The following is a 14,137-nucleotide window of genomic DNA, read 5'->3' as shown; positions in this document are numbered from 1 at the left end:
AATAGTGGACTCTAAACACTGCTGACGTTTTTATGTCTCATCACTGGCACCACCAGGGAGTGCCATGACACATAAAAAATAAAAATAAAGATACACATCTACATCCAAGTTCTTTGGGACAATTTAGAGGAACTTATAGATGTGTAACATACTGCTCTGAACTCTAAAAAGGAATGGACTTTGGAAATCTCCAACCAACAGTCTGGGATTTACCAGATCTTCTAGGTTTTACAATTTCTCAATTGTTTTAAAAGAATTTCCAGGAGCTAAAAGCACTTTGAAGTAATGTCTCTCCACATCCAGTGAGTGTTCTATCTCCATGATTGCAAAACTTGAAAGCTAGGAAACACCAAAGCAACACTACTCACAAAATGAATAATAAAATTGGAATCTCTGGAGTCAGCTATGGAACAGGATTTACAAAGATATTGTCAAATTTCTTAATTTATTTTTAATAAGTAAAAAATCACTCAGTGGTACCATACAAAATCAAATCATTAATTTTTGCACCTGGTATTTCAATCACCAGCACTGATCTCATGGTACAGAAATAAAACAGATAATGAAAAAAACCGTCATTAAATTCACGCTGGTTTTCCAACCTAGTAGAACTATACAGAAGAAACTAATGGCAATAACCGTTACAGAAAAAAAAGCAATGACAACATGGTTTCAGATTTAATCACAAAATGAACTTAATCCTTACTGATTTTATTTATATCTGCTAAAGCACTGATCTCAATATATAAGAATTGATAGCACGGTTCTGTTCTAAATTTACTTCTGAAGAGATGTGGAGATTTAGATCAAATATAAGCAAGCTACTAGATCATAGTTGAGAATTATTGAATGGCTACCTGGAAAATATCAGTTATTGTCATAGAGCACAAAACAAAAAAGTGGGAACAGACTTCTTATAGGAAAGTGCTTTTAACTGCTGCTAGCCTCTAAAGTTCCAAGCCATAGAGCTTTGATATTCCTGGATTCAATTTTAAGTAATATTAATTTTAAGCATTATATTTGCAATATACACGATGGGAGAGGGTAGGATATGATGAACCAAAATTAACTGCTTATTTCAAAGGTAGCCATTTCCTTTAAACTCATCCTGTCCACTTATCCTCACCTCCAACGCAGACTACCCTTTATTCATACAAATTCACCCTCCACTCCTAAATATATTTTCCCAATTGGATGATACTTTTACAAAAGAATGAAACAATACAGCTGGTTGACCAAGTAACTTAAACTATTTGTAAGTGGAATAAAAGGAAAGTTAAGTAGAGAATATAAAAATATACCAAATTGGAGTAATACTGATGTGAATCTAGTTTTTAATTTATCAAAGTACCTATTAATGGTTTGAACAGAAGAGCAGAAGAAAAGCAGCTAGAGGGAAATGACTTTCTGTGGTTACAAAATGCCAATTGCTTTAGAATGCATGACAGCCCTGGAAATAAAAGAAACACTTGCTGTTTTCACTGAGTTTACAGTGTTGAGTACACTTTATGTTATTTTAATGAAAGCATTTCTATGAACATATGCAATAGCTCATATCAGAAAACAGAAAGTTTCTATCAATAAAGACCTAAAAAAATAAATTTTTATCTTTGTCAACTCCCTTTCTGGGAATGTAGAATTAAATAATACATTTCCCTTTAAAATAAAATATTAATTTATGATTATTTTTTCTGTCCATTAGGCTGCTGGAAGAAAAAAAATCAAGACTAAACTAGTGATAATTTTGTAATTTCTACTTTTCATCTACTTCTAAGGACACTCCCTTTACAAAACCTTTTAGTCTTATATACTATGACAATCAGGTTTAGAGTTCCAAATAAATAAAATAGCCACACTAGAAGGCATACTAAAGAATCAAATAACTAGCCATATTTATCTGTTCACATTCATGGATTCTCTAAGCGGGTTGTCAGAGTCCATATGCTATTGTTAACATTTAGTCCCAGTTAACACCTGTCATCTGATGTGCTTGCTCATGACTTACAACACTGATGCTATCAGCAAAAGATCCTGATTTTAGGGAGACAGTGATATAACAAACTCTGGTTAAATCAGCAGAGGTAACATGTCAGTAAACTGTAACTTTTAAAGTTTTAAGAGTAACCACTCTTCATCCACTGCTACCATCCCTGCTCCATTGGTGTTAAATTCAAAGCCTCATCATGAGAGGTGCAGGGAGCCAAACACTGTTTGTATAGAAAAATGGGCCTCAAATACTAAACAAAAAGAAATTCATAAAATGGGATTAAACTTTTTGGATAGTTGCATTTGTTATTTTCAATTTCTTGATCTTTTATTTCTTCTGGTCTTAGATACATATTTTTTTCCTTCTTTTCATCCAAAGAGGTTAATACACAATTTTTTGGTAAGCATTATAAAACAGCATTCCAGTTCGAAGTTGCTTGTGAGCACATCCACATATGAAGCACTACACGTGTATACTATGCTTCAAAATGCTTTACAATTCTTCACTGTAGTTTTTTACTGATGTTTCCCTTAAATCAAGCTTCATCAAAGAGAAATCCATAGCATTATGAGCTGACTCTTTAAGCTCCTGAATAAGTGCATTCTTTCCAAAATCAAGTAGTCCTAAATTTAAGACAACTTCTGTTAATCAGTGTCATGACTAAAGTAGTATCTTACTGGAGGTCCAGGTAAATCTTCATCTCCATCAGTATCTGGAGCAAATGACACAGTAAGATCCACATATTTCTTTTCAGTAGAAGGTTTCACAAGTTTATGCATTCTAAGGAAAAATAAGCAAGGAAAAATAATTTGGTAAATTCTGTAAAATGAAAGAGTGATTTGGTGATAATGTTGTCCGAAGAATCTGGGCTTGTTTAAATTTATTTTTAAATCTAATAATTCACCTGCTTTCATATAATTATTTTCTTTACTAAAAGCTCTAAAATCAAGACATTCTTTTACCTAACAGTTAATCAATTTTTACCTTTGCTGGTAATGATAAGGAATACAGACCACTTATTTAAAAACAAAAACAAAAAACTCCACAGAAAAAAACCTAAAATGTGAGATATGCTTTTAAAAAATGAATATATCAAATATAGATCCCTGCCCTTGTGAATGAAGCTTATATTGGTGGGAGGGGAGAGACAATAAATAATACAGTAACTGTTAGACAGTGATAAATACTATGAGAAAGAGGAAAAGTAGAGCAGCATAAAAGGGATTAGGCATGCTAGGCTGGGGTACCAGACAGGATGCAGTATTAAATAGGGTTCAGAGAGGCCTCTTCAGGAAGTGCAAAGACCAGAGGTAAGAGTTAGTCAGATGGCCATTTCAGAAAGAGTTGCAAGCAGAGGGAAAAACTAGAGCAAAGGTCGCATGTTGGAGACTGGAATGTTCAAGGAAAAGTAAGGAGGCCAGTATAACTGGAATATTGTGAGCAAGGAGAGAGAAGTATGAAAGGAACTTGGAAGGGTAAGTGGGAACTAGATAATTTAGGGCCTTGCAGACCACTGTAAAGACTGGCTGTTTTCCTCCCTCTCTTCCTTTAGGTCTCTGCTCAAATGTCAGCCTTTCACATCAGAATATGACAGGCAGGGACTTCCATAGTGGCGCAGTGGTTAAGAATCTGACTGCCAATGCAGGGGACACGGGTTCGAGCCCTGGTCCGGGAAGATCCCACATGCCTCGGAGCAACAAAGTCCGTGCGCCACAACTATTGAGCCTGCGCTCTAGAGCCCGCGAGCCACAACTACTGAGCCCATGAGCCATAACTACTGAAGCCCACATGCCTAGAGCCCGTGCTCCACAAGAGAAGCCATTGTAATGAGAAGCACGCGCAGCGCAATGAAGAGTAGCCTCTTCTTGCCACAACTAGAGAAAGTCTGCACACAGCAACAAAGACCCAATGCAGCCAAAAATAAGTATAAAATAAATAAATAAATCTTTAACAACAACAAAAAGAATATGACAGGCCGAGGGAATACCTAGATTGCCCAATATACTGTAGCAACTTAATACCCCCTTATTCTGCTTTATTTTTCCACAGCACTTATCACCATCTTACATACATATTTAATTGTTATGTAAACTCCTCAAGCAGGGCAGGGACTCTGCTTTGCTCACTGCTGTATCCCTAATGTTTACAAAAGTACCTGGTACATAGCAGGCATTCTTTAAAAAAATCTGTTGAATAAATGAAAATAACAATTCGGCATTTAAAAAAATACTTCAGTCTCACAAGCCTAGTCCTTATGTGTTTGCATATAAGAGGTGGATCTACTTTTACTTGGTATATTGACCAAATCAGGTTTCTAAGCCTATTACCTTATAAGATGACCCTGAACGATAATAAACTCACAAGGGTATTATAATCCTATAAATCTCACTTGATAGGTAGCCTGTGGAGCTTGGCAGAGTCACTGTCTTTATTACTGCCATTAGATAGGAGTAAATCACATATTTTTATCTGAACTTCAATAACCTCTATATTTAATTTTCTAGTGTGCATCCAACTTATATTTCAACTTTTGAGAATATCTTGCATATAATGTTCAATACTTACGTTAACTTCAATCTTTTTGCATGACCAGGCATTACAGGGACATAAAGCATTTTGACTCCCTGTACCACCATTGTTGGCTCAATTCCGTACTTCTCCTGAAAGTGAATACCCAAAAGAAACAATCAAAGCTCCACCCAAATATAAAATGCTGGATGACAATGTTTTACAACCAGTAAAAAGAGAGAAAACTCCTGCTAAATGATATTTATAAAAACCTCTAACGAAATTATGTATAAAACTAACAGACTCGAAGCAACTAATGAATAATTGTCTCACTTTGACTGCATTTATGAAATCCAAGAGGGTGAACTCTTCTTTTCCATGTATAATCCATCTGTCCCAAATTGTAAATGATATTCCATTTCTGTTGTAGAAAAATATTCAGAACAAAAACATTTAAATTTTCTTCCTTTTAGTAATAATTAAAAAATCCCAGAAGTCCACTATTTGTGATTTAGCTAGATATTAATGTGGGAATACAAAAGGAAAATATAACAAAATATTCCATAATTCCATCTTACTTCCCCATCACACCACACAGGTAACCACTTTTATCAGTACCTTGTTTATCTTTCCAGTGTCTTATTATAAATAAGTATGTCTTAGCAAGAGAGTTCCATTTCTCTTTTTAAACAGTTCCATGAGTTTCCCTGTGTGGATGTTCCAGTCTCCTATTACTAGACACTTAGGTTGTTCCAATCTTTGGCTATGATAAACAATGCCAAAATGAATATCCTGTTCATATATCATTTGAGATGAGTGCAAATGTATCTGCAAGTTTGAAATATAGTGCTATATTTGCCTTAATATGGGTTATATTATTTTATACTCTCATCAGTAATGTATGACAGTGCTTTCTCATACTCTTGCCAAGATAATAGTTTTCAAATTTTTGGTTGTTACCAATTTAAAAATTGAAAAATGGAAGTCCAGGGGAATTGATTTCCTTTGTCATACAACTTTTGGAACTAGATTCTTAATCTCATTATCCATTAGTCAGACACTAGAATGGCTTCTAATTCATCTGAATTAGGCAGACAGATGAAACCATAGAAAGTACAATGCTAAACAGTGTGGCAGATTATGTATTGTGAGAGTTCTATGGCTAGTTTAGTCAGCAATGCTTCATGCTACATGCAAAAGAATGAAATTGGACTCCTATCTTACACCACACACAAAAATTACCTCAGAATAGATTGAAGACTTGAATGTAAGACCTGAAACCTAAAACTCCTAGAAGAAAACTTAGGTGGTAAGCTCCTTGACACTGGTTTTGGTGATAAGTTTTTAGATTTGACACCAAAAGCAAAGGCAACAAAAGCAAAAATAAACAAGTGGGACTACATCAAACTAAAAATCTTCTGCACAGCAAAGAAAACCACTAACAAACTGAAAAGGCAACCTACCGACTGGGAGAAGATATTTGCAAATCATATATCTGGTAAGGGGTTAATATCCAAAATATATAACGAACATATACAACTCTACAGCAAAAAACCCAAACAATCCAATAATAAAATAGGCAGAGGACCTGAAAAGACATTTTTCCAAAGCAGACATACAGATGGCCAACAGGTACATGAAAAGATGCTTAATTATCACTAATTATCAGGGAAATACAAATCGAAACCACAATGAGATATCACCGTACACTTGTTAGGATGGCTATCATCAAAAAACAGAAGATAACAAGTGTTGACAAGGATGTGAAGGAATTGGAACTCTTGTACCTTCTTGGTGAGGATGTAAAAATGATACAGTCACTATGGAAAGCAGTATGTAGGTTCTTTAAAAAATTAAAAACAGAACTACCATATGATCTAGCAATTCCCCTCCTGGGTATTTATCCAAAGAAAATGCAAACACTAACTTGAAAAGATATCTGTACTCCCATGTTCACTGCAGCATTACCTGTAATACCTAAGACATGGAATCAATCTAAGTGTCCATTGATGAATGGATAAAGAAAGTGTGGTACTATATATAATGAAGTATTATTCAGCCATAAAAGGAATGAAATCCTGCCCATTTGTGACAACATGGATGGACCTTGAAAACGTTACGCTAAGTGAAATAAGTCAGACAGAGAAAGACAGATATCTTATCATCTCATGTATATGTGGAATCTAAAACAAACAAATCCCACAAAAAACTCAACCAACCAACCAGACAAAACCCAAAAAAATCCCAAGCTCATAGATATAGAGAACACTGATAGTGCCAGAAACAGGTGGTGAGGGTGGGCAAATGGATAAAGGGAGTCAAAAGGTACAAACTTCTGGTTGTAAGATGAGTAAATCATGGATATATAATGTGAAGCATGGTGACTATAGTTAATAATACTCTACTGCATATTTGAAAGTTGCTGAGTGAGTAAATCTTAAATGTTCTTATCATCAGAAAAAAAAATTCTATAACTATGTATGATAATGGATGGTGACTGGGCTTATTGTGGTAATCATTTCACAGCATATACCAGTGTTGAATCATTGTGTTGTACACTTGAAACTAATTTAATGCTGTATGTCAATTATACAATAAAAAAAGAAAAAAAAAGAAATGCTACATGAAGATGGAGTTTTGACCTCATCATGAAGTGATGTAAGAGTTTATATATATAGGAGAAAAGGAGAGATAAAGCTATTATTTATTCCTTTTAAAAGGTAAAAAAATTATTTCATTCTCATTATGCAAGAGAAACACACCTTCATGCATACCTGATTTCAGTTTTTCTTACTTCAGATGTCTCTGTAAACACTATAATTGGAATGGCTAAGTTAAAGAAACAATTTTTGTAAGCTTCAAATGGGTAGTCACCAGCTACTTTGATCATCTCCAGTGCAACCTATATAAAAGAAGGTGATTTGATTATATAAATAGCCTAAAACTATTCATGACTTTAATTGCATCTATATAATTTTCCTGAATTCTTCTCAAGCATTTCTGTGTAGAGAATAAAAGCAGCTATTGGACTGGAGTAATATAAATTTCTTATAAGCCTCTAACTAATTTGACCATGTAATCTTCCTACTTTGAAAGTAGATATCAGAAGTCAAGCAATACAGCAGTCTAAAATCATTCAATAATAGGAACAATAATTACATAACTTCTAAGAATAACACTACAGTAAGGTATAATAACTAGGGCCATCCTAAAGATTTTAAATCATTAAGGAAAGGCTAAATTTAAAGAAATCCAAATCACTAACAGAAATTACATTTATTTTAAGACAAAGAACTAAAATCCAATATAATCAAAGAGCAAAGGTTAGGGTAGTTCATTTTATTCAAGAAAAATAGAGCATTTGGATTGTATAGAGGATACAAAGATGATGAAGAGGATTATTGCCTGTAAGAAAAGTTATACTGTAACTTGACAGAGCATATTTTTTTACATTAAAATGTCTGTATTATCTGTAAAAGTTCAAAATACAGATTACTGTATTTTCAGAAATATCTTACAATTTTAAATTATAAGATCAATATGTATCCCTCCTTCTCTAAGATCTCTGAGTGAATGGTTTGGGGTGGTGTAATAGGGAAGACAGAAAAGAAGCAATGAATAACAAGCATTTTCAAAGAATCATAATCTCACCAAGCCAGTAACTGCAGCAGTGGATGTTGCTATAGCAGGTATAATTCTACCTGCTATGCGTTTTGTTTTCAAACGGTCAGCTGGTTCAATGCTATACATTTTGGCACGAAGATTTGATGCAGCTGTGATGAAATCTATGTGTCCATTACGATCATCATCTTTTTCAAATGAAAGCACTGCCATCTGAAGGTCACCTGATGACAACAATCAGAAAAACAAAGTTTCCTAGTAAGTGATAAAGGCTTTACTAGGTAAAAAGCAAGGCAGTGTGGGTTCACTACTGTTAAAGATTCCTTTTTGTTTAGGTTTGCAAATGACTGAAAAATACAACGACAACAACAACATCCAGGGAACTGAAGTTACTGAAGGATATGAAAATGATGGCTTTAAAACCACTAAATTAGAAGTTTTAATATTTAAAAAAAAAAAAACCTTTCTAAAAAAACATAAAAATAAGAAAGCCATGTACATCTGCTATTAAGTGGCTTACAATAAAAAAGTCAACACTGGGTACTGTTCAAAAATTGATTTCATAAATACTACTCTGAAACATTTTACCTCTGATAACTAAGGATAGGGTACATATTGGTCAAATAAAAATAAGTGTCTTTATGAAAGATTTCTAGATTAGTGGTTCCTCAGATCATTCTGTAGACAGGTGTAGTTTAATCTGTGATGAAACGAGAAAGAAATGGTAATATGTTTTTTTCTAGAATTATAATTATTAACTTAGGATATAAACCTTTTACTTGCAAAATAAATAGCTGGCTAATCTAGGCTTTTCTCCTGAATTTTACTGGTCTTTGTGTAAAATCCCAAAAGTTTGGAAACTGCTAATTTATGTAGTAGAAAGGTGCTGAGCAGGTCTAAAAACATGAGCTAATACAGATCTGTTTTTAAGGAATTAAAAGTTCAGTTTCCCTATATTTAAGACCATTTAGCAAAGGTGTACATAGGTCAGGTTTGTATTCCCTGTGTGTAATTATGGAGACTAACAAGCCAAGAAGAAATCTGTCTATGATTTTTTTTCCTAAAGTGATTTCACTGGATCTCAGGGTTAGTCTCCAAAGGACTCCATGTTTTCTTCATTATGCTAGCCATAAGTTAAAAAGGAATCACACAATAGAATCTTAAGAACTAAAACAATCAGAACAGCAAAAACAAAGCAGACTTACATTTCAGCCTTCTATGGTAGGGAAATGGTGGAGAAAGTTATGAATTTAGTCACAGTTAAAAATGAACAGTGACTTTCATATGATCATGGAATCAAGTAATATCATTATTGTTGTTATGATTTAATCCCACAACCTTCTGAGTGTACAGTTTAGTGAAAATAAAAATCCCTTTAGTTCAAAACATTTTTATAAAGATTTCCCCTTACTTGTGGTAGCTTCACTAGATGAAATAGCCTTTTTCAGTTGGAAAACAGCATTCCTCTCATCTTCACTGCTAACAGGAACATGGTCTGGTTTCCTTGCAGTTTCATCTGTTTGAACAACCTTTAAATATATGTATGTATATTCATTAATGATATCACATCCTACACCTAAGTTTGACTAACAAATCTGTTTTTATCAAATAAGTCACAAAAAGAAAACATTCTATTGGTTTAATTAGATTATTAATCATTACGGTCCAATGTATTTTACACCTTCTATTGTTAAGTACTATTATGTTATTTACATATTTATTATCTACTGCCTCACACTGACACGTAAACTCTATGAGAACAGGGATCTTTATCTTGTTCACTGAGATAACCTCAATGTATCTAAAATAAACTTGCTCATAGTGGGTGTTAAAAATACTTACTGAATAGTTTATAAGATCTAAGTTCATACAACTCTCTCTTAAAATTCCACACTAAAATAAAGTTAATGTTAATCAACAGTTTGTGATTCTGACAAATCAACTTCAAACCAAATTACATACCTCTAACTAGTGCAGAGCTGTTTTCTGTCTCCAAAGAAACTGACGAAATCCACAAAATATATAATATGGGCATCTTTTAAATATTTATTGACTACTGAAAAGAAGTTCTATCCCAAAGAATATGTCTTCCTTCATATAGTTGCATGCTTAGGGCAGCACATATAAATAATTTATCTTTAACAAGGGCAGTGAAGTTAATATTCTCAAACCAAGAAACTAGCTACACATCATCATTAAAATACTATTTCTTATTAAAAAAACACATCCAATTCACATTTTTACATATTAAATATGATTATAAATATTTGAGAAATATTAAGGAGTCAGAGAAGCAGTAATTTTTATTTGCCAGAATGTGTAGTTGATATTTTTTGGCTATGGCATCTCTTAACTACGAGTGCCAGACGCTGAAGCTTCAGTGGGAGCTGCTTCAAGGAGTGGTGAAAAAGCTCATAAGTCATGTTAAAATTGCTCAGGGTAATTTATGCCGCCAAAACTTCGACACAGAAAGAAGCAATTCAAGCTAGAAAACATATTGAAGAGCAGTAGAGACCTGTAAAGTTATTGATGCATATTTTCTTGGCTTCTGTCTAGCAGCTTTGCCCATTAGAAACATGGGCTAGGAATCTTCTTTATATAGGAATTTTGTTTTTCCTTTCTGTACTTTTGTTCTTGATAAACTACAAATCATGAACATTTCATTGAGAAAACCTATTTACTTGCACAAAATGAACTGCCTACAAGTTTTCCTTGTCCCTAAAATAAAAATACAGAGTGGAAGACTGCACACACCACTTCCTACTTGAATTTTGCAGAGAGGCACTCATTACTCCACATTTTCCAGTATAGCTAAAGGTAAACGGAACAGAAGGTTGTTCTGTGGTTTATTTCTTTTTAGAGTGCATACGAAAAGGCACATAATGAACATGTGAAAAAGAAAAATATTTAGTATTTTCAAACTTTTTTATTTACCCTGCCTAAATTTCATGTTCCACCTTTATTAATACTCCCTGTCTTTCTCCTTCCAACATATTTGCCGACAAAATCCCAACCCTTGTTACAATCCAATTTACCAGCTATTCTACAGTAGCACCCAAGCTGCTAAATGCCTTTTCTCCAGCCACATGTAGTGGAATACATTAAGTGGAATTAACATTAAGTGGATCTTAAATATTATCTCAAAATTCTACAACATCTTCTAATTCCCCACTTTTCCCACTCCCCTAGGCAATTATTTCACATCTTTTTTTTCTCTGCTCAAACTTCCTCTATCTTCTCCCTGTCACTCGGAGCGATTAAGCTTGCTTCTTTTTTTCAACTAAGAAAATAATCTTTTTTTCTTGCACACTCAAACCAATTCCTTACAAATCCCGTCAGGGCTACTGCAAAATGTGCACAGAATCCAACCTCTTACCACATATTCCCTGTTACCCACTACCCCTGTTTGATGGTTCATTCAAACCACCATCACATCTTGACTATAATCTCCTAATAGCTATTTCTGCTTCCTCTCTCATGTCCTAATCATTCTTAACACAATCGCCAGGGTCATCCTTTTAAATATGTCAGGCTGTGTCCTCTGCTTAAAATCCTCCACTGGCTTCTTATCCCATAATAAAACATGAAGTACTTATAACCCTCACTACCTCTCCAATCTCGCTATCTACCACTCTTCTCTTGCATATTCTCCTCCAGAAAAATTCTAGCCTTCAAAGTCTTTCAAGGCCTTTCTCTGAACTTGTTCCTGCCGTCTGTACTGCTCTTTCACCAGATAACAGTATGGCTCACTCCCTCACTTCCTTCAGGCTTCTGCTCAAATGTTACCATATCAGAGAAGCTTTCCCCTTTTATCTCGTATAAGATGACACCAGCTCCATTACCCTTTGTTTTCCCTGTTTTACTTTTTCTTATTAGCACTTATGCCCATAATGCAATATTACATAATTATTGGCACTTTTTTTAATAGTCTGCCTCTGGCCCAACTCGCACAAGAACAAGAATTTTGTTTTGTTCCTATGGGCTTCTCCAGGTTTAGAAAGAGACTTGACACAAGTAGAAGTTCAATAACTATTTGCTAAATGAATGAACTTGTACACATACCTTGTTGGAAGGTCTGAATTCCTGAATCTTTACTTCGGAAAGAATATTCAACAGGGTATCTGCTGATAAGTCCTGGTTTTTAAAACAGTAATTTTATCAACATATTCTTAAAATTCTGAATTCTAAACCTAAAAAACAACCTAAAAAAGGTCCTTTATCATACTAAATATTTGAATAATTTATGATATAACTGTTTAGACCACATCTGTTTGTGACATTTACTTTTATTTCTATAGAAATACCATCCACAAAGGCTGGGAAGTGGGGGTGGTGTGTGTAAAAAAGTACTTGTTAGTCAACAAACCTTAAATCTTAGTTCTTTCCACAAAATTTTTTTTTTTTTTTGGCCGTGCCATGCAGCAGGTGGGATCTTCCCCGACCAGGGATCAAACCCGTGCCCCCTGCACTGAGAGCATGGAGTCTTAACCACTGGACTGCCAGGGAAGTCCATCCACAAATTTTTAAAAAGGTAGTTTTAGGGCTGGTTTTATCAGACAGAGTGCCTTGAGATCAGGAACTATCTCTTCATTGTTTTACAAAGTTCCCTGCAGAAAGTTATACTCAATATACATTGACTCACAGTAAATGGAATTCATACCTTTGGAAGCAGGAAAATATTTAAATGGTTCAGGATAAACTTAGATGAATTTAAGGCTATATACATGTTTATTATTAAGAATCTACTTAGGAAAAACTGAGACACAGTGCTTTTGAGGTCACCTACAACTCATCACAAAATTATCACTCTTTTCACAAAAAGAATACCCAACTGAATGCCACTATTTTTACCAGACATTTATGGTATATTTTACTGCGTGTTAATTCCAAAAGGGATTAATGTACAACAGGCATTTTTATCTAGATCCAAAATAGCCAATTCTAGTTATGGATCTGGCTCATATTTCCCATTCAGCCTAGTACCTAAAAGTATATTAATTTATTTAGCTCTATTATGCATTTGAGAAGGAAAATTCACTAATGCAGACCTGCCTTTCACATAAAACTGTATTAGATCCCTTTACATATGAGTCAATGAAGACGATGTCTAAGAGAAAAGGTATAAATGATAAAAGTAAAGAAATGTCAATGTAGGCTAGCATTTTCAAATCTCCTGAAAAGCATATGTTAATTTCACAAAAATAAGCCAAACAAATGATAACAAACAGAATCACTAAGAAATATTTAAAAATTGTTATGAAATAGGTCACTTTGGGTTTTCAGAGTAATTACAATAATTAAAGTTAGTAGGTTATAAATGTTTTAAAAATAAAGTAAGACTGCTTTTACAAATATTTGTTTCGCTACTTAAGTTCAGAAAAAAAAGTGACTTTCTTCCACTTAGTGATGCTGCAATGAGATTTTAGCTTCTGCTTTATTAGAATGGGCAACACTAGAACAAAATGAAGTTTATATCGAAGAATGATTCTTATAACATAAAACACATTTTGATGATGCAATTAGCTAAGTCATCTAATTCTAACCTTTTCTATCACTTGTTAGGGCTTGAAGAATATCTTACCTCTTCTGTAAATGGAATGCAATAGACTGTAGCATATAATTTTGCAGCATTCAGAAGGAAACTGAAGTGCCTTTTGAAATTAAAAAATAAAGTGTGAATGCACAGTTTCAAAGATGTTTACCAGAAACTATAGCCTTTAAAATGTTGAAGATAAGTAATTACAGAATTTTTGTTACAGGATTATTTTTTTTAAAGTTAGGCAATGAAATTCTGGTCTAGACCAAGGCAATGTAGAAGTTATAAAAGAGAAAACATCACATGTTTATCCTCATAAGCACTAATATTCAGGTAGTGATCAAGACTACTTTGGGGAGAGAAGTGGCCAGAAGTAGAAAAATTATTGAAAGAAAATTCATTTTAATTCATAAGAAAATATTACAAACTTGGTTTTAAAGAGTGTACAATAAGTTCAAACTAAGCAAATGAGTTTGTTTAAAAAC

General features: G+C 33.8%; 1 protein-coding gene across 3 annotated transcripts in view; it reads right to left on the bottom strand.

Annotated features, from left to right (window-relative positions):
• Positions 1-426: 426 nt before the first annotated feature.
• UBA6 (ubiquitin like modifier activating enzyme 6) overlaps positions 427-14,137 on the bottom strand; it is an 80,328-nt gene continuing 66,617 nt past the window's right edge. For all 3 annotated transcript variants that reach the window (XM_060012446.1, XM_060012445.1, XM_060012447.1), the window contains 8 exons: positions 13,698-13,767; positions 12,179-12,250; positions 9,528-9,645; positions 8,147-8,340; positions 7,270-7,397; positions 4,829-4,916; positions 4,553-4,647; positions 427-2,767 (listed from right to left, as the gene is read on the bottom strand). In XM_060012446.1, coding sequence (XP_059868429.1) covers positions 2,632-2,767; positions 4,553-4,647; positions 4,829-4,916; positions 7,270-7,397; positions 8,147-8,340; positions 9,528-9,645; positions 12,179-12,250; positions 13,698-13,767 — 901 coding nt within the window. In that variant the 3' untranslated portion in view covers positions 427-2,631. The remainder of the gene's footprint in view (positions 2,768-4,552; positions 4,648-4,828; positions 4,917-7,269; positions 7,398-8,146; positions 8,341-9,527; positions 9,646-12,178; positions 12,251-13,697; positions 13,768-14,137) is intronic.

The sequence above is a fragment of the Delphinus delphis genome, chromosome 5 (genome assembly GCF_949987515.2).
Source record: "Delphinus delphis chromosome 5, mDelDel1.2, whole genome shotgun sequence".
NCBI classification, from domain to species: Eukaryota; Metazoa; Chordata; class Mammalia; order Artiodactyla; family Delphinidae; genus Delphinus; species Delphinus delphis.
This window is presented reverse-complemented; position numbering and strand designations above follow the sequence as displayed.